This window comes from Ambystoma mexicanum, chromosome 6q (genome assembly GCF_040938575.1).
Source record: "Ambystoma mexicanum isolate Mex_15411 chromosome 6q, UKY_AmexF1_1, whole genome shotgun sequence".
Classification (NCBI taxonomy): domain Eukaryota; kingdom Metazoa; phylum Chordata; class Amphibia; order Caudata; family Ambystomatidae; genus Ambystoma; species Ambystoma mexicanum.
The window spans coordinates 447,415,333-447,436,097 of NC_090937.1; the positions used below are offsets into that span (position 1 = coordinate 447,415,333).

The 20,765-nt window shown below is 47.1% G+C and overlaps 1 protein-coding gene across 1 annotated transcript in view; it reads left to right on the forward strand.

Moving 5' to 3' along the window:
* PLAA (phospholipase A2 activating protein) overlaps positions 1 to 20,765 on the forward strand; it is an 801,260-nt gene that overhangs the window by 668,364 nt on the left and 112,131 nt on the right. The window contains exon 12 of the mRNA XM_069630922.1: positions 6,835 to 6,936. Coding sequence (XP_069487023.1) covers positions 6,835 to 6,936 — 102 coding nt within the window. The remainder of the gene's footprint in view (positions 1 to 6,834; positions 6,937 to 20,765) is intronic.

Sequence of the window (20,765 nt, forward strand, 5' to 3'; positions counted from 1 at the left end):
AGTGCAAGGGGTGGCCCGGAGGCAGTGCAGGAGGATGGCAGGGTGAGCAGGTACCTGGTCCCGGAGGACAGAGGGTGGCCAGGTGCACAGTGCCGAGGGAGAGGCAGATCAGGGGAGAAGCGCGACAAAGACAGAAGAAAAAAGGAAGGTCTTGAGGAGCTTCCGGAACCGTAGATGGTTCTGCTCAAGTTTGAAGGTGGCAGGGAGGTAGTTCCAAAGGGAGGCCCCAGCCGAAGACAGATATCTACCTCCTGCTTGTTTCTTTGAAATACGACTGACCCTGAGGGAGTTGGAGGTAGAGGAGCAAAGGGCTCGAGAGGGGGAGGTATTTACGGAGGGATAGTTGAAGGTATTTTGGACCCAGGCCCCAGAAAGCCTTGTGGACAATGCAAAGGGTTTTAAATGTAATCCTTGCATCCACTGGGAGCCAATGAAGGGTTTTCAGAGCTGGAGATACGATCCCAGGGCTTGAGGCCAAGGGCAAGTCTTGCAGTCCTGGATTACTTGTAAAGGGCGGAGAGTGGAGGCAGGTAGATTTAGAAAGAGGCTGTTACAGTAGTCCAACCTAGAGAGAATCGGAGCTTGGGAGACAGTGAACTTCTGAGGGAAGGTGCGGGAAGGCAGAGTACCTCTAAGGAGGTGCAGTAAGAAGTATGACTTTTTAGAGACATCAGAAATGTGTGGGGAGAAGGAAAGTGTGGAGTCAAAGATGACCCAGAGGTTCTTAGGTTTGCAAGTAGGGGCAGGAGGATGGCCAAGGAGGCTGGCCAGAGAGTGAGGGGAAAGGATGGAGAGGGTGTACCAATTCGGAGGATCTCGGTCTTGTTGGAATTTAAACAGAGATCGTTGGCGGCACACCCATTTTGAATGGCGATGAGACAGTCAGAGATGAGGGAAGGAGAGGAGGTGGCTGAAGGAAGCCTGAAAATGAGTTGGGTATCATCAGCATAGCACTGGAAATTTGAGCAGAAGATGGAAATTCAGTATGAGAGAGTTGCCAGGTATTGGTTGAAAAGCCAGGGCGAGAGGATAGACCCCTGGGGAAGACCACGGGTAGAGAGGAAGATGGAAGATAGGAAGGACCCAAGTTGTACCTGGGAGGGTCGATCAGAGAGAAAAGATGTCAGCCAGGCCAGAGCCTGATTGGTGATACCCAGGTTGTCACAGACGATTGAGCAGGGTGGTATGGTTGACTGTGTCGAAAGCAGAGGAAAGATCAAATAGGATGAGGACAGGGGGTATGTTAGAGTCAAGGTTGGAGAGCAGGTCTTCACAGATGTTCAGGAGGGCAGTTTCCGTGCTTCTGGCAGATCTGAAGCCAAATTGGTGGTCGTGAAGAGAGCCAACAGAGTCAGAATGAAGGTTAAGCTGAGAGATGGCAAGCAATTCCAAGATCTTACCCAAAAAGGGAGTTATGGATTTGGCCGATAGTTAGCTGGGCAAGAAGGATCAGCTGTGGGTTTCTTGAGGAGAGGATGCACAAGGGAGTGCTTCAGAGGGGAGGTGAAAGACCCAGAGGCAAAGGAGAGGTTGCAGAAATCGGTAAGGGCCGGAGAAAGGGTATCAGTGTGGTCCTTAATGGTTTTAGAGGAACGAAGATGGATCTGTTTTTTGGACTCCGGATGAGTCTGGAGATGCTGCAGACCCCCAAGGTGGCAGCCAAATCCCTTAGCGCCTCCATTCGACAACCTCAACAACCCTATTCAGGCTCTTCTTCCTAGGTGGGTCATTCTTTTTGTTTCTATTCCTCAATTTATAGAGGAAGAGGACAGGCCGGTCAAGGGGGACAACAAAGATTCCCTCGTGGTGGACGAGGTAAGGGTGCTAAATCAGCCCCAGCAGTTGCATCTTTACCCTCAGCCGCTGCTGCAGCTGCCTCTAAGCCACTCTGAGTCTGAGGCATTGACCCACAAGACGCCGGTGGGAGGCAGAATTTAACAGCATCTGAACGAATGGTGGGGCATTACTTCAGATGCTTGGGCATTGGAAACGGCAGCCCAAGGTTACTGCCTTCCTTTTTAAAAAAAAGCTTCAAGAGCATCCACCGGGATCCAACTGTCAAAATTCCAGATCTGCTCCTTGTGCAGAGGTTTTTAATCCTGCTAGAGAAAGGTGCAATGGAACATGTACCTGTAGCGGAAAGGAACCAGGGTTTGTATTCCCCCTATTTTCTCATTCCCAAGAAGGACGGAGGATTGAGACCCATCTTGGACTTAAACTTAGTTCCTCAGGAAGGGCAAGCTCAAGATGGTTACCCTTTCTCAGATCCTTCAGGCTATCCGACTCCAAGAATGGTTGGTATCATTGGACATTCAGGATGCTTACTTTCATGTTACAATCCATCTCATGCACAGAAAGTACCTGCGGTTGGCGGTTCTCATTATCAGTTTCGAGTTCTGCCATTCGGGCTGACCTCCGCCCCAAACGTTTTCACCAAGTTGATTGCGGTAGTGGCAGCAAGTCTCAGGAGAGTGGGGATTCATGTCTACCCCTACCTGGACGATTGGCCGATCAGGGCTCGTTCACCCGAACAAGCCCAGGAACATCTCAGTATCACCTGCCACTCCCTTCATAGACTGGTCTTCTCCCTCAATTACCAGAAGTCCCATATGATACCATTCCAAAGACTCCAACACATTCACCAGATGGTAAAAAGATTCCAGAATGGCCAGCCTCTTCCGGCCTTTAATTTTTTTATTATTAATTTTTTTTTTTAGGTTGCTCTGTCTCATGGCTTCCTGCATTTTTCTGTTGCCAGAGGCCCGTTTGAGAATGAGAGTCCTTCAATGTGCTCTCAGGACTCGGTGGTCCCAATTCTCTGGGAATATGTCAGACCATCTGCAAGTTGAAAGCAGAGTGGCTCAGGACCTTCTATGGTGGGCTTGCAAAGACAACCTTCTCAAGGGAGCATCTTTTTGGCAACCATGGCCAAAGATGACGGCAGTGACGGGCGCCTCACTCACGGGGTGGGTAGCCCCCACCAACAAACTGACAATCAGCGGTCGTTGGTCTCCATCGTAGTCCAAACTACACATCAACCTGTTGGAGCTGAGGGCAATGAGGCTAGCGCTGAAGGCCTTTCTACCATCTGTATGGGGAAAAAATGGCCACTGTGTTATTCGTCATTATCAGGACATGTACTACCTCAACAAAAGAGGTGTAGGGTCACTACCACTGTGCAGAGAGGCAATGCAGCTGTGGTTCTGGCGAACGCAATAAGGAATCTCTCTCTATCAGCAGTTAATCTAGCTGGAGAGCAGAACACAGCGGTGGACGCTCTGAGCAGGCAGAGCGCTGTCTCCCACGAGTGGGAACTAGCTGAAGTCCTTCAAGAGATCTTTGCTCTTTGGGGAACCCCTCAAGTGGATCTGTCCGCGACCGGTACCAACCGGAATTGCTAACTGTATTGCTGCAGGGTATTTCCTCCCAAGGGGAGCTCAAGGGGACACGTTCATAGTTGACTGGGAATTTCCACTCCTGTACCCGTTTCCTCCAGTCCCCGTCATTTCTCACGTGATCAGGAGGTTGAGGTGGTTTGGGAAATCCATGATCCTAATTGCTCTAGATTGGGCCCTCTGGACGTGTAAATCTGCCCATCAATACGTCTTACACAAAGAGAGGATCTTCTCTCGCAAGAGGAAGGTCTGGTTCTCCATCCAGAGGTCAAAACACTCTGCTTTTATGCATGGTTTCTGAGAGGCTGAGATACCAGGATTGGGACCGCCTGCATGACGTAATGGAGATTTTGCTTTCGGCCAGAAGGCCAGCAACCAAATCCTTGTACCGGTGTCGTTGGAATTAATTCAGTAACTGGTGCAAGGATAAGAATGTGGATCCATTCCAATGTGGCACACCTATGGTGTGTTCTTTCCTGTTGCATTTAGCCGATCTTGGGCTCCAGATTGGAAACATAAAGGGATACCTGGCTGCGCTTTCAATTTGTAATCGCTCCTCCAAAGAGGATTCCTATTTCAAAATCCCCTTGATTGTACAATTTCTAAAGGGACTTACTAATGTATACTCTCCAATAATAATAATAATTACATTTAATGTACCTGTTCGGGACCTAAACCTTGTATTAATATTACTGTCATGTATCCCACTCAAGCCTATTTATGTCCTTTAAGGCTCCTAACATTGAAGACAGCCATACTTAACGCAATAACATCAGCCCGCAGGCTAAGTGAGTTGCAGGCTCTTCCTTGCAAGCTTCCTCATACTACTTTCTATAAAGATAGTAATCCTCAGGGTAAAACCATAGTTCGTACCGAAGGTAGTCTCTGACTTCCAACTGTCGCAGAAGATAACGCTACCAACTTTCTTTTTGCTAAGGCCGTCCTCCATTCGGCCCATGATTAAATTAATTGATACGCCCACCTCCAAATTGTCATAGCTTTGGGAGTCTATCAGAAGATGAGGATTACGTGGGGGGACACTATCCATTCGAAGAACAAGTTACTTACCCCTGGTAACTTTCTTTCGATTGGATGTTCCTCCCACCCCATTGGATGAATACCTCATCGCCCCTCCCAGCCTATCCCGCTGTACAATTTACGTGTATTACACTCTGCGCTTTGCGTGCCTACGGTCTTGGGTACACCTGGTTAATCCCTCGAAGGGGGAAAGGAAAAAACAGAACTGAAGCCAATGGGTGCTGCATGTGCTATTTATACTGACAACGACGCTCAACGGAGGCCCTTGAGGGACATCGACGCAGTGGCATTGCATACAGCGCCCTCTGGCGAGAGAAAATCCAATCGAAAGAACGTTACTTGTTGTTCTATTCTGTACACAAGGGAAAACAATTACAGAGAGAATACTATTTTATTTTTCTTGTGTATAACAATGTTTCTTGTTAGTGCAATGTATACATTGAAATAACATTTTTATAGAATACCTCCTGTTCGAATGAATTAGGGAATGAAATTTATTTTTAAACCTAATCATTTTTAATATTGTGCTTACCTACCAATAAAATTTGAATATATTTTGCTTTCTAGGTTTCCTTGACCTGGTCCACTAGCCCCCTATTCACCAGTAGAAGTCTGTTATCTACACATTATTAGTCTTGTTGTTCCATGTTACATAACTCCCCCTGTGTTTTTACTTTCCATCTTTGGACATCTTGACAAGATGTCAAGATATGAGCGAGACATAAGTGGGGGAAGAGAATTCCGAAGACTGCCATAATTCCAATTAAAAAATATTCCTGGTCATCCCGAGGCAATGAGGCCTTCCCTTCTCTTTCCTTTGTATTTGGCCTTGTGTGCTGTCTGTTGTCTGTGTGTGTACCGAGGGAGTTCTGCCGGTGTCTTATCTGTGTTTGGCTTGAAATGAATATCCAGTGTTCCTTCTGTCTGGATCACGATGTAGGGTACCATGTTTGAGAGTGAATTTCCTTTTATTATTGCTCTGTTCTTTGTGTCCACTTGGGATGCTAGTCAGTTACCTTTCTATAAAGTATGTTAGCTTACTGATCTAGTGCACTTGGACATCAATTGTTTGTGTCCTTATTAAAATTCACTGTGCTCTTATAAAAATTAACTACTTCTCGTCCTGGGAACTGTTAACTTATGCCTGCGTTCCGTTCATCTATTACTCCTTTCCTTGTTCCTGACCTTGGCTCTGGCCGCAAGCTACTGTCTGTCCTCTGCACAAGTTTCTAGAAAACATGTGTTTTGTACATTCAGAATCTTGGATTCTGAGGCCTTGCTAATTCTGAGACCTGCTTCGGATCTGTGTTGGGAAAATGGCTGCACTCCTGTTTTCCTGTCTCCATATTGGTGAACTATAGCCACGTCTATTCGTCTTGTATGTCTACCATACAATGGTGTCCCTGCTCGTGTATTTAGCATCTTATTTACCTACAATCCAACTGCCCTATTGTTGTAGTGAGTTCCTTTCTTGGTACACCGGAACCGCCTGTCCTTGTATATGGTGTTGCACTATTTATACTGCACACTCTTTGTGCATTCCACAAACTACTTTTAGTCCTTAGTTGTGTCGCACAACCTAATATATAGGGCAGATTACATGTACGTTGACTTTAGTTAAACCTATTGTTTCATGGAGCTCCGTTTAAAGCTGTCTCAATTTGTAACGTTTCTCGCCTGAATGGCAATGGGACGGGCCTGGGGCAGAGGTTGGTAATGACGTATTCATTTGCGTCATCACAGTGGCTGCTGAGATGCAGGTTTTGAGGCCATCCACATGACGACTTGGATGTTCTGCTCTCACCTGGAGACTTGCAACCAAGACAATTTACAGCTGGCAGTGAAGGAAATTCCATGCTATTTATCACAGGATAGTCAACATGTTATCACACATCTGTTCATGGTCCCAGTATGGGACTTAAATATTGCTCTAACTGTTCTTATAATGGTCTGGTTTGTGCCTTTTCAATGCTGCTCCTATGCTAAGATAGGTGAGCTTCAAGCACTTTTTTGGAAACTGCCATACCTGTTTTTTTTCCAAGAGGAAGGTGACCGTTCGAGTGAGACTTTCCTTCCTCCCTAATCTGGTCTGAGTTTCACTTGACTCTGGGAATAGTTACCAGTTTTCTGTCCTCAACCCTCAATGGAAGAGACATTCCAATGTCTGGGGTATGCTGTGCTCCATAGGTAACACTTCTGTAGCCAAGCAGTTGGTGTGGAGCTACATTACCCTTCCTGATGAGCAAAGGTTTCTGAATGGAAATGCCATTGCAGACGTATATCTAATATGAAGAATCTTTGAGAGGAGAAACTTTGCCAAAGATAGTAATTTGTAATTTTTCTGTATTTACTCTTTTTACTGACTGCCACCTAAAATGGATTAATTTTTTTCCTCTCATAGGTAAAAATGCGTATCGCCTGGATGCATCTCAAGCTGCCAACATCTATTTTCCTAAGAAGGACGCGGTTACATTTGACCAGGCCAATCCGGTGCAAATAATGGGTGAGTAGCCCCCAAAAATAATTAGGATTTTCGAGCATTCCACACGAGGGCTTTAGTATACATTAGTAGCATTCACTTACAAGCAATCCATTACTTGCTTACAAAATGTTTACACAGAGAAAATATTTACTTGTGGTATCTGTAATATGTTCATTCCTCTTTTAAAGGCTATAGATTGTAACTTAGCAATACAAAGGAGATCTCTAGACTGAAAAAGGATCACAGTGAGCGTTGTCAGAAAGTCAATATAAAGACAAAAAGAATCAAATATAAATCTAATATGGAAAAAGGTTTAAGTGACTGTTATGGAGTTTTCCTAAAGTCCACTTGAGGTAAGACTTCATAAAACTATCCCTTGGTATATAGGACCCCAACTGTACTACCCAAAGGATCTTGGTAGAATAGGAGAGCAGCCAGGCTTATCATAGGAGGAAGATGTGAGCTGCAGGTATGTACACTGAACCCAGTAAATACAATAGTTCAATGAAACACTTAAAAATATACATTTGTCATTATTTACACAACTAAGGTAGATACATACTTAGTTCATTAACCAACACATATAGGAATTCTTAATACTTTTCAAAGGTGATTACTTCAATGGTAGTTGCTCACACTTACAATTGTAAGAGTTTGACATGACAGTTCTACCGTGTTATTGGTACTACGCACACTCATGTTACTTCACAGATATACAGTAATTGTATTCAGTTACCAAAACCACATAAGATTAAGTCTTTAGGAAGGAAAAAGTTTGGTTATACACACAGCAGCAATTCTTAAGGATATAGAGAGACTTTTTATGGGCTTTTAACGCTTTCAAAGTCCAATCCCTAACTACATGAAAGTCAGTGTAGCAGTGGAGCCACAGTCTTCCGAAATAGCAGAATAGCAAAGGTTTCACAGGATACTTTCAGTCTCTAGGATAGGATTATTTGAGGATATAACAAATTAGGAGGACCCTGCAAAAGGACACCCTTTAGGTACACAAGCTGGCAAGCTTGGGTCAGAGGTAGAGTCAACACCCGGGAAACCGCTTCGCGCGCTCCAGTCACTCTGGATCGGCTTCTCGGTTCAAGGTAAGTTATACGTTTCACCCCACAGTAACTTAGGTTAGAAGAAATTAACATAGCTAAATTCTCCTCTGTGCAGCAGCGACGGGCCCAGTCTCCCGATTCCTCGGTCTAGTGACAAAAGGAATTACTCTGAATGGGATGCCTGAGCAGCGGCCTCGAGAGAGGACCCTTGGCATGGATTTCTTCAGTCTCCTTGGTTTGCCTGTGGTTTTGGTTCCTTTTTCTCAGCACCAACATAGTTCGATCTTCTTTGCTTCTGAAGTCCTGCACTCTGGTGAGAGGACTTGGATGAGTCAGATCGTGCCTCTGGAGGTCCAACTGGAGCTCACCAAAGTTCTGGATGGATTTGGCCTTGCAAAGACAGCCACATGGAAGGAGTCCTTTTCGGAGCTCCTCTGTTCATTAGAAAAAAAGGTCAGGGACAGCAGTGGTCACTTCAGTGATTGGAAGGGTCTGCAGGCGTCTCTGGTCGTCTTCAGCTTTGGTTCTTCTATTCCAGTGGTCGACTTGCCTTTCACCTCAGGAACCTCACCTCCTTATTCAGTTTTCCCACACTCCTCTGCAAACTCTCTCAGCATTTTACAGAAAGGGGTGTGTGGCTGTCCAATCAGGACAGTCAGCCCCCCAGTGGGAACTGGTTCCATTCAAACACTGTTAGGGAGAATTCTCATTTCGAAGGGATTGTGTCCTCCAACGTATTGACTGACCTGTGCGTTGAAGAACCCTTCGATAACGGCGTCGAAGACGCCGATCTATGCGTCGAAGGGATCTTCAACGACGGCATCGAAGACGCGACTTTGCCTTTACTCGAGGTTTCGTGACGCTCTCGAGTGGCTTCTTTCGCCGGGTGCTGCGACTCGCGGCGTTTTGATTTTTCGGGTCTTATCACCCTCAGCAGTCTTCGAGGGGGTCGAGGCCGCTTTCTCGAAGACGCTCAGCATCTTTTTCCTGAATTCCTCCCACTCAGCCTGAGAGCTATGTTTTGTGGGGCAGGAGACTCTTATTGGGGAAACGGAAGAAGATGACGAGGAAGGGGATCTTCGACGTCTCTTTTTTGAATGCTTAGAATCAAACGTTCAGTTTGGCCGTCTGTCTCCGGGTGATAGCTGGTTGAGAGCCTTATTTCCATTCCCATTGATTTGCAAAAGGCCTGCCAGAACCTTGATGTGAACTGTGGTCCTCGATCCGAGATTACACTACAGGGTACACCATGTAACCGGATTACATGTTGTAGAAACAGGTCTGCCACAGTGCTGGCCGAGGGGGTACCTTGGCAGGGGATGAAGTGTGCCATTTTGGTGAGATAGTCCACTACAACCAAGATGGCATTATATCCTTGACTTTGTGGTAGTTCCACTATTAGATCCATAGACACGGTTGCCATGGGGTGGGTGGTGTAGGGAGTGGTTGTAAAACCCCCGCCTGTTTCTGATGCTCCGATTTATTCCTTAAGCAGGTTTCACATTTTGCGATGTGTTGTTGAAATTCCCGGTTTAACCCTGGCCCCCAAAAATGACGGAGAAGTAGTTCTACAGTCTTTTTCTTCCCTGGGTGTCCCACGAAGGGTGAGTCATGGCACCATCGAATGGCCTGTTGACGAAGAGGCACTGTTGGGAGATACAAAGCTGATTTGTAGAAAGGCAACCGGTCTTTCACGGTTTTGTCCTTGTCTTTGGCTGTCCAATGCACTAATTCCTGTGCCGACATGGCCTTTCTAATATCTTCAAAGATGGTATCCACAGATATGCTACGTACGACATAACTTGGTGTTTCCATTATGGGTTCTGACTGGCTGGAATCCGAACTGGGTTCAGGGTACTGTGAAAGTATGTCAGCCTTTCGATTTTCTGCTCCCGGACGGTATGTCACCTCGAAATTGTATTCCGAGAATTGCATTGCCCACCGGAGCTGTCTTGGACTCAAAGCCTTGGCTGATTTCAAAAACTGTAAGTTTCGATGATCTGTATATATGGTGACAGTGTGCCGAGCTCCCATTAAGTAGTGGCGCCATTCATCGAAGGCCGTTTTGATAGCCTGCTATTGCATAGTTCTGTTCAGCTGGCAACAACATCCGGGAGTAAAAGGCAACTGGATGCAACTGACCGTTTTCATCTCTTTGCAATAATATTGCCCCAACAGCATAACTGGAAGCGTCGGTTTCCACAATGTACGGCTTGGCTGGATCTGGATGTCGTAGAACTGCCGCAGTGGTAAATGCCGCCTTCAAAGCCTGAAAACCTTCCTCTGCCTTCTCATCCCACCGGAACTGAACTCCTTTACGTAACAGTCGTATCATGGGTTGCACCTTTTTAGCAAAACCATTGATGAATCGGCGGTAGAAGTTAGCAAATCCTAAGACAGTTTGAATATCCTTCACTGAACCAGGGGAGGGCCAATCTATAATGGATTGCACCTTCTTCTTATCCATAGTGACTCCTTGAGGAGACAGAATAAACCCCAGGAATTCTACCGTTGTTCGATGGAATTCACATTTTTCTAGTTTGGCGTTCAAATGATGTTCCCGTAGCCTTTGCAGAACGGCCTTGACATGACTCTGGTGTTCTAAAGGGTCTTGTGAGTAGATTAGTATATCGTCGATGTACACTACTGTGAATACATCTATGTAGTCATGCAAAACTTCATCTAGAAAATGTTGAGACGCTGCTTACGCATTGCAGAGCCCGAAGGGCATTACCTGATATTCATACAGGCCAAATTTCGTGCGGAATGCTGTCTTCCTCTCGTCGCCTTGTTTAACCCGTACCAAGTGGTATGCCCCACGGAGATCTAACTTGGTGTAAATTGTGGAACCGCTTACCTGATCTAATAACACGGGTATCAAAGGCAGGGGGTAACGATTTTTTATGGTTATCTTATTAATTGCCCCATAGTCGATGCACGTTCTTAGATCCCCTGTTTGGCACGAAAAACACGGGTGAGGAAACCAGAGACTTGGAATGCCTAATAAACCCATTAGCCAAGTTCTTTTCAATATGCTCTTTCAGATGTTTATCTTCGGCTTCCGTAAGTGCATATTTCCGACTGCAGGGCAGTACTGCTCCTTCCACAAGATCAATTCGGCAATCAAAAGGCCGGTGTGGGGGTAGGGTCTCGGCCGCGGCTTTGCTAAAGACGTCCCGATATGCTTCATACTCCATAGGCAGGTCTGTTTCTGAACTCCCTCCTACACAGTGAGTAACCTTCTCTGATGTCCCACAGTTCGCATGACAGTGAGTGGAATTCAATTCCAGTACCCCGATGCTCCAATCTATGGTTGGGTTGTGCAGCCGTAGCCAAGTCAACCCCAAAATAAACCCGAACTGTGGAGCCATTATTACGTCAAAGCTGATTGTTTCTTGATGTGTCACTCCACAACCCAAGTGTAAGGGTAGTGTTTGCTGTGTAATCGGGCCGGAAACCAACTGTGAACCATCCACCGATTTCACTTCTTCTGGACGGGATTTGTCACACAGTGAAATTGCCAGTTTCAAGGCCATCTGACGATCCACGAAATTCCCTGTGGCACCAGAATCCACCATCAATGACACTGATGTTTGTTTTTCTTGCCACCTGAAGTGACCTGCTATCATGACATGACCTGCCTGGCTATGATGCACATTCGCTAGTATCTCAGGGGTGTCTTCAACTTTGCTCGTCCTTGCCACCCTCATGGGCGAGCGGTCACGTTTCCCAAAGGACTTCCCTTAACAGGCTTGTTCGTACATTCCCGCACAAAATGGCCAGCTTTGCCGCAATATAGACACAGTTTGTCTCTCTGTCTCTTCTCTTTCTCTTCTTTAGACAGAGGCCCACGCACAGTTCCTATCTGCATTGGTTCGTCTGTCCCTTTTTCCGGTGTTTTGGGAGTCTTTTGTTGATAGAGCCTCACTAGAGGCTTGTTCTCCCACTTGCGCCGGTCTTGCCGCCGCTCATTTTGCCTTTGGTCTAATCTAAGGGCTAGATCAATCATTGTTGAACAGGTCTCTGGTTGTGGGTCAACCTGTGCTACTAGATCTTTTAGATCTTTCCTCAGCCCCTGATAGAACAGGGCCATCCTTTTGTCCTGGGGCCAATCGGTTTCCATAGCCAGTCGATTAAAGGCTGTGACATAAGTAACCAGTTCTTTATTACCTTGTTTCAGAGTCAATAGTTCCCAATCCTTTACTAGAGTTGCAGCCCTACGATTGAAGATTTTACCAAATTCTTCGAGAAACAAATCCCAATCGTAGAGCAGGCTGTCGTCCTTACGGACCAAGGGTGTGGCCCACGAGGCTGCATCGCCCGTAAGGTAGGAGATTACAAATGCGGTGCGCGCTTGAGCTGTCCGAAACACTGCTGGTTTAGTTAAGAAATGCAGTTGACATTGCATTATGAACTGATTAAAGTTCTGAGGATCTCCATGGTACCTCTCCGGGGCTGCTAGGGGTATTGGTGGTTCCGTGGACACTTGCACCTGCACAGGGGTAGGGGGTGACGCTCTAGGGGTTGGTAGCGGCGTAGCTTGGGCCTGATTTTGGATTGTTAAGGTATGGACCTGACCCGCCAGATTCTGATAGTCCTGTCTGGTTGCGGTCAATTCCGCTTTCAGTTCCTGAAGGAGTGTGACCACATCAGCCACGATTGTGCTGCCTGGGCGCCTGATTTACAAGTGGGCTCGCAATTCTGTCAGAGCCTTCAGTCTTCTTCTCCTGGCGCAGAGGCAGCACAAACGCCTCCCTTCCCGTTAGGTCTTGGGGCCTGGAGATTACACCATCGCAGGCTTCCGCGACCCTTCGGGGAAAGGGGGTTAGGGTCCGTGGAGTGGATAGGTAGAGGGTTGTAGGATCACCGGGTAGAGGAGTAGGAAGGAGTTGTGGATAGGAATGGGGAAACTAGGGTAACATGCTCCTTTGCTCCTGCTTCCTTTTTGTGGAGTTTCAACCTGTCACTCCTACACACTTCACAACATTTAGTATGCACTAATACGGGAGCCTTTGTGCTGGAGCTCCAACCAGTTGTCCAAATGCCTCTACAGTGCCAGTGAGTATGCCACTATTGTTCACAAACCCTTGTAATATGTTTCTCACATTACTGCATGTAAGATTCCCACATTACTGCATGTAGGATAAAGCTCCCCCCACATTGCTTCATGCAAGGTACAGTACACCTAGACTTTGCCCACTAGATTCGCTGTGTCATTAATGGCAACAAGAAACATAAACATGAATTTAGCTTCGTTCTCAGGTGATTCCGCGGCGACTGCCGTTTTGCTTTTCTGTCCACACACTGTTCTACGGAGTCGTCTTCCACTAGAAACAAATAAGGAATGTCAGAACGGGTGCGTGCTGCGCTAGTTCTACCCTTAAAGGGTTGATCGTTCACGGGCGGCCTGTGTCTAGCGTCCCCGCACAGTGGCCCAAGGAGTCTGGACAATACAATGCCCCCCAAGATGCACGCGGTAGTTGTGCAAGCACTACTCATGCAGGATTAGTAGTTCGTGCCCCAAGAGTTAGTTTCGTTTTGCACGCGACTTGGTTTTCATGCCGTTCGTATTAGTTTAGGGAAATCCCTTCCATGCAATTAGCCGATGCGCGTAGGAAACATGATGCTCTACTTATCTCGAATGTGACGCGGGGCCTGGGGTATGCTTTCAGGCGGGCTGGTGCCCCGCTGATGCTTGCTGACCAGAGCTCTGTAGATGCACGTCAGCTCAGGTTGCCGGTCAGGATTGCGAGCGGCGCTCGTGGGGCGCGGCTCGCTCTCGTGCGGGCATGGTCCCCATTCCAACCTCCATGTGTCTTGCCGCCAGGATTGCTGGGAAACAGTTTCTTGGCTGTTCTCCACCCCTGGTCTCGTGACCTGCTAAAGGGGTGGAGAACACGTCTTGAGAAGCCTGTCGGATGCCGAAGAGGCCCCCCACCTCCCTCCAAAACCTAACATAGGGGCCCTTTTCCCAGCCACCACCCCAACACTTGCCAGGTTCCTGACAACAGGAGGATCCTTGGGTGCCATTTCATGAGGCATTACAAAGGAGAATATTGGCAAACTGGGAAACACCTGAGGTAATCCCGGCAGTGAACAAAAAATCATCAGCTAAATATAGGGTGTCTTCTGCTGACCCTGAATATTTATCCAAACACCCAACTCTGGAGAGTCTGGTTGTTCAGGCAGCTACTTCAGCAGGTAGTAAATCGGCTTACCCTACTGTTCCACAGGACAGGGATAATAAGAGATATGCCTCTATGGCCAGAAAAGTCTTTTCTGCATGTAGCATGGCATTGAAATCCATCAATGCTACTTGTACGCTCGCAAGGTTCAGCCACACACTTTGGGAGTGTGCTTCATCAGCGGCTGACTGCCTCCCGGAGGGAGAAGAAAGGGAAGCGTTCCTAAACATCATCAAGGATGGTAAAGACGCTATGTGCGAATCCCTTCACACTGGCATCGATTCTGCTGACAGCATCAGCAGGGCCATGGCGGCAAGTACAACAACCCGGAGATTTGCTTGGTTGAAAAAGTCTGGTTTTGCTCCAGATGTGCAAAGCAGACTTTTGAATATGCCCTTTGACGGTTCTTCTTTGTTTGGTAAGAAGGCGGATGAAACATCAAAGGCAGCAGCAAAATCCCTGGGAGCTGCAATCCGTCGGACACCATATCGCCCCTCAGGAACCTCTTGGAGAGGTAAGTCCTCTCGCTTCTATTCAGTATTCGGAAGAGGCAGAGGACAGAAAAAATTCACCCGAGGTGGACGTGGTAAAAATACAAAAGCCGCAGCAGGTGCCTCTTTACCCTCGGCATCTGCATCAGCTGCCTCCAAACCGCTCTGAGGACTCTCCTCACAAGACACCAGTAGGGGGCAGGTTAACTCAACATCTGACGGAATGGCAGGCTATTACGTCAGATGCTTGGGCATTGGAGAGTTGCCCAAGGTTACTGCCTGACTTTTCTACGCATCCCTCAGTCATTCACCGGGGAACAGCTCTCTGAAAGTTCCAGATCCACTCCTCTTGGAGGAAATTGTATACCTGCTAGAGAAAGGTGCCATAGAACCGGTACCTGTAGCTGAGAGGAACAAGGGCTGGTACTCCCCATACTTTCTCATACCGAAGAAAGACGGAGGACTGAGACCTATCTTGGACTTACGAGAATTGAACAAGTTCCTCAAGAAGGACAAGTTCAAGATGGTAACTCTCTCTCAGATCCTTCAGGCCCTCCAGCTCCAGGACTGGCTGGTATCTCTGGACCTCCAGGATGCTTATTTCCATGTGCCAATCCATCTCAAACACAGGAAATACCTGAGGTTCGCAATTGGCGGCTCTCATTATCAATTTCGAGTTCTGCCATTTGGGCTGACCTCCGCCCCGAGGGTCTTCCCCAAGCTAATGTCGGTAGTGGCTGCAAGTCTAAGGAGGGAAGGGATTCACGTCTACCCCTACCTGGATGATTGGCTGATCAGAGCTGTAGCTCCAGAACAAGCTCAGATTCAGCTAGATTATGTCTGCCACTTCCTTCACAAACTGGGCTTCTCCCTCAATTTAAAGAAGTCACAGATGATACCATCACAGAGACTCCAGTTCATTTGAGCGGTCCTGGACGCTTCCCTGAGAAAAGCCTCGCCACCAGAGGTGAGGGCTCAAGATATTCTGCAGATGGTCACCAAGTTTCAAAATGCCCAACGTCTCCCAGCCTTCGACTTTTTGAGGTTGCTAGGCCTCATGGCATCCTGCATCTTCCTTGTGCCAGAGGCTCGCCTGAGAATGAGATCTCTTCAGTGGGCACTGAGAACTCAGTGTTCGCAATTCTCAGGGAGAATGACAGACCTCCTTCAGGTTCCGGACAAGGTGGCTCGAGACCTTCAGTGGTGGGCCTGCCAGAAAAACATCTTGAAGGGAGAACTGTTTTGGCAACCATGGCCGGAGATAACAGTAGTCACAGATGCCTCACTCACGGGGCGGGGAGCCCATACCAACGACTTGACCATCAGCGGTCGTTGGTCTCCATCAGAGTCCAGACTACAAATCAACCTGTTAGAGCTGAGAGCAATCAGACTAGCGCTGAAAGCTTTTCTGCCATCTGTACAGGGGAAAAATGTCCTGATAATGACGGACAACACAGTGGCCATGCACTACCTCAACAAAAGAGGAGGCGTAGGATCACTGCCACTGTGCAGAGAGGCAATGCATCTCTGGTTTTGGGCAATTCAAGAAGGAATCTCTCTATCGGCAGTTCACCTAGCCGGAGAGAAGAACTTGACGGCGGACGCTCTAAGCAGGCAGGGCACAGTCTCCCACGAGTGGGAACTAGCTCACAAAGTCCTTCAGGAGATCTTTGCCCTTTGGGGAACCCCTCAAGTGGATCTGTTCGCCAACAGGAAGTGCGATCTGTTTTGTTCGAGGGAATTTCCCCCGAGAGGAGCTCTAGGGGAGCGTTCGTAGTGGACTGGGAGTTTCCACTCCTGTACACATTTCCACCAGTCCCTGTCATTCCTCAAATGATCAGGAGGTTGAGAAGATTCCGGAGGACCATGATCCTAATTGCCCCAGACTGGGCCAGGAGAACGTGGTACCCGGACCTTCTGGACATGTCCATCTGCCCTCCAATTCGTCTTCCACTCAAGGAGAATCTTCTCTCACAGAAGGAAGGTCAGGTTCTCCATCCAGACATCGGAACCCTCAACCTTCACGCCTGGCTTCTGAAAGGTTGAGATCTAAGGATTGGGACCTCCCTGATGACGTCATGGAGGTGTTGCTTTCGGCCAGAAGGCCAGCAACAAAGTCTTTATCCCGCTGCTGTTGGAACAAATTTTGCAGCTGGTGTAGAGAAGAGAATATCGACCCCTTTTCATGTGGTACACCAACAGTGTTATGCTTTCTACTCGCAAATTCAGGCCTTCAAGTTGGCCCTATCAAGGGCTATCTCGCAGCGCTATCGATCTTCAAGCGCACTGCAGAGGAGCCATCGTATTTCAAATTACCCTTAGTAATACAATTTCTAAAGGGATTAACTAATGTCTACCCTCCAAGACCGTTTCAGGTTCCTTTATGGGACTTAAATTTAGTCTTAAATTTCCTGATGGATACTCCTTTCGAACCACTCCACTCTTGTTCGCTAAGATTTCTCACCTTTAAAACTGTCTTATTAGTGGCTTTAACATCTGCTAGAAGGGTGAGCGAATTACAAGCTCTTTCTTGTAAACCCCCTCATACAATTTTTCATAAAGACAAAGTTGTCCTACAGGTGAAGCCTAATTTCCTCCCAAAGGTGGTTTCTGAATTCCACATCACTCAGAAAATTACCTTACCTTCTTTCGATCCGCCTCCGCATCCGGGGAAAGAGAAAGAAAGGCTACATAGGCTGGACCCAAGGCGGGCTTTAAGCTTTTACATCAGCAGACTTGCTAGGATTAGGCAAGCAGACCAACTGTTCGTAGGTTACTCAGGACACAAATTGGGACTACCGATAACAAAACAAACCATTTCCAGATGGATTATTTTGGCCATTCTGGAATGTTAAAAACTAGCAGGGAAAGAGCCTCCTCAAAATCTTAGGGCTCATTCAACCAGGGGTATCGCAGCCTCCTCGGCCCTCCAAAGAGGGGTTCCGGTTCGAGACATATGTGCGGCTGCCACATGGTCGTCCGCACATACCTTCACAAGATTTTACAACCTGGATTCCTCCTCTAGTCAAGAGATTAGGTTTGGCAAAGCCGTATTACGTTCTGTTAATTCCTAAAAGGCAACATGGCGTTTTACTCCCACCTCCAATTACACACCACTGCTATGGGAGTCTATCAAAGATAAGGAATACGTCGAAGGACACACTCACTTCGAAGAACACGTTACTTCTTACCTGGTAACGTTCTTTCGATGGGATGTTCCTCCGACGTATTCCTTATTGCCCCTCCCATCCATCCCCGCAGTAATACTTCCCTTGTGGTTGCAGTTTATGCTCCTTCAAGGTCAATAACCAATTCATGTAAAACTGTTAACGTCAAAACGGAACTGAGCAACGGACGCTGCGCGAGTCTATTTATACGCGTGATGACGTCGGCGCCGATACGGAGGCTGTCGAGGAACATCGGCTCGAGGGACGTTGGCGCGCAGCTCCCTCTACTGAGAACATTTTCCGAGGCCAGCAAGTTGGGAGATGATCTATCAAAGATAAGGAATACGTCGGAGGAACATCCCATCGAAAGAACGTTACCAGGTAAGAAGTAACTTGTTCTTCTGTGCTAATTCCCTTCAGCCTTAGAGGCCACTAGCTCTTTTGCTGGACTTTAGGTCTTTTACATTTTTATCCTGGAGTGAGTGGGAACTTTTTCTCACTCATGTATTTTGATCTGATTTGGACTCGCTGGTTGCTTTTTTTTGGAGTCTGACAAACTCCATAGGCATCTACTGTTGTATGGTGACACACAGCACCCTCCTCCGTGCTGTGTCACAGAAGTCCTTTGGATTTCTCTTAAGGTTTAAATACCTTAACTTGGGTAACTACTGTTCCCAAGAGTAGTAAAGTGAAATTGACTTTACTTAACCTTTACTTATCGTGTAACATTTTTTGTTATCTTCACAACTTTAAATGGCTGGTGGCAGTGGTTTAATGTTCCTACTTTTATGCTTTTCTACCGCAGGCTGAACCCTCAGCTGCAGTATAGCACCCATGGGTGACCATTGTGTCAAAATGGCCCAGTCTTCTTTTTTAGCCTTTTCTTGTTTGTGAAGTCTTCCTTGAATTTTACTCTGCGTGCCAAACCAGGTTTAACCCTTTTGTTAGTTTTCTTTGGCGGGCTTCAGTGCTGAAATCCTCCAGTGTGTCTGGCAGGGCAGGAAGCTAGGAAGTTTCCCGAAACTCCCTGTCATTAGTCTCCTTGGTAACCGGAATGCACCCAGTGCTGATTGGCTCCCTGTCTGTCCTTGCAGGACAGCCATCCTGCTGTGTGAGTGACCGCTATGCTGTGCTTGAATGGGAGAAACCTGCATAAAAGGAGAGGCTTCTTGAACAGAAGGTAGTTGACCACTGGACGAAACAAATGACAAAGGAATCGTGAAGAAAAGCTTGCTGGATCCTCCTGGACCCTTGAAGTGCCCGGTGAAGTCCTGCTGTAGTGCTGAAACTGCTTTTCGGAATCGACTAGAGGAGCTCCGTAGAGGACGACTTCTTCCCTTGGGTTAGTCTGACCAACTAACGCCAAGACGAACTTTGCTGGAGGACCTTCCCCACGGGCTGCCGCTGGGTCGAGAAATCCGTAGTAGAGTGCATTATCTTTAAGCCGGACCCTCCCGAAGCAGGATGACCCAAGCTCGAGTCACCTCACCAGAGGGCTGGACTCAAGGCGCGAAGAAAGTTCAAGTATCCAAGATCTGCAGTTGTGCTATTTGCCAGTAGCTCAAACCGCGAAGTGCCGCTGAACTGAAAAGAGCCCGTACCCGCTGCTGACCTTCGAACTACAGTGCAGGAGTCCTCCAGACATCCTCCTTCTTGTCCCCACGAATAAGGCCCAAGAACGCAGGATCTGCAAGACTGCAACCAGAACTGAAGCCAGCTGTATCATCATCTTCTAATCTAAGGTACTGTTTTCACTAAGGGGTACTTAGCTCTTTTGCTTGTAGCTTAGATTATCTCACTTGAGACTTGTAGTAGCTGCTTTTTGCAGAGTTGATCTCAGCTCTACCTTCACAAGCCTAACAGCTTGTGGTCCAACAGTGATTTTGTACAAACTCTCCAACTTTGTGCAAGACTTCTGTGCTATCTAAGAAGTGCCTCAGCTCCATAGACATTGTTCAAATTGACTTTGGCTGTCCTGGCTTCCCGCAGACTCCTCTGACCCATTGACTTTGATTCTAACTGTCGCTCATAGGTGGTAACTTGTTTGAAACTGTCTTTTTATCTAGACTTCCTTGGGAGATTTTAAAGTGCTCACCTGCTCTTAGTACCTGTTAACCTTTTTTCCTTCCCTTTAACCTTCCCTTTCCACATTTACCAAGTACAAAAGTGATATATAAATGCCAATACTGTCCTAGGAATTGAAGTCACCTCAGGGTGTAGGAAGTGTGTATGAAGCATCTCTAACGAGTATCTACTTGATTATCTTGATTCTGAGAAAGTGTTATGAAGTATATTTTTATTGTTGCACATCTTAAAGAATGCTTATTTAAAATTGATTGTTAAATAATTATTTTACTAGAAAACTTTGAGTGCAAGTTTTATTTGGATACTTGTATGTGTGGATTTAGATGCTGCAGCTCACATTTACCCCTCTTGAGATAAGTCTGGCTGCTTAGTCACTCTACCAACTTGTGTTGTACAGACCTATACCAATAGGGAGGTTACCTAATACCAAGAGGACAAGACTGGTGTAGTCTCCCTGAGGGTTACTGCATACTATCTTGCCTAACGCACTCTGGCAGACAAAGGGCAGGGGAGTGAATAACTCCTCGCCTCCTTCCTGCCTGCCCAAACACACCGGAGCATAGGTGGGGACACCAAAGGGTTCCTGCCAAAGGCAAATCACACACAGACCTCCCCCCTCACAGAATGGCAGAAGAAGGGCTACCAAAGAACAACCACAATAGAAATGGCGAAAGAAGAAAGGAGCCACCATGTTGGAACATAGGTGACCCAATTGCGCACAACCGACACTGTGAATACAGTCTGCAGTAAAAAAAAAACTGCTGAATAGTTGTAAGAACACATCCACTGCCACCAGCCATAACTATAGGGTTGTCTGTCACTAGAAAGTCACAGTAGCAGAGAGAAGGGGGATACTAGGTATCC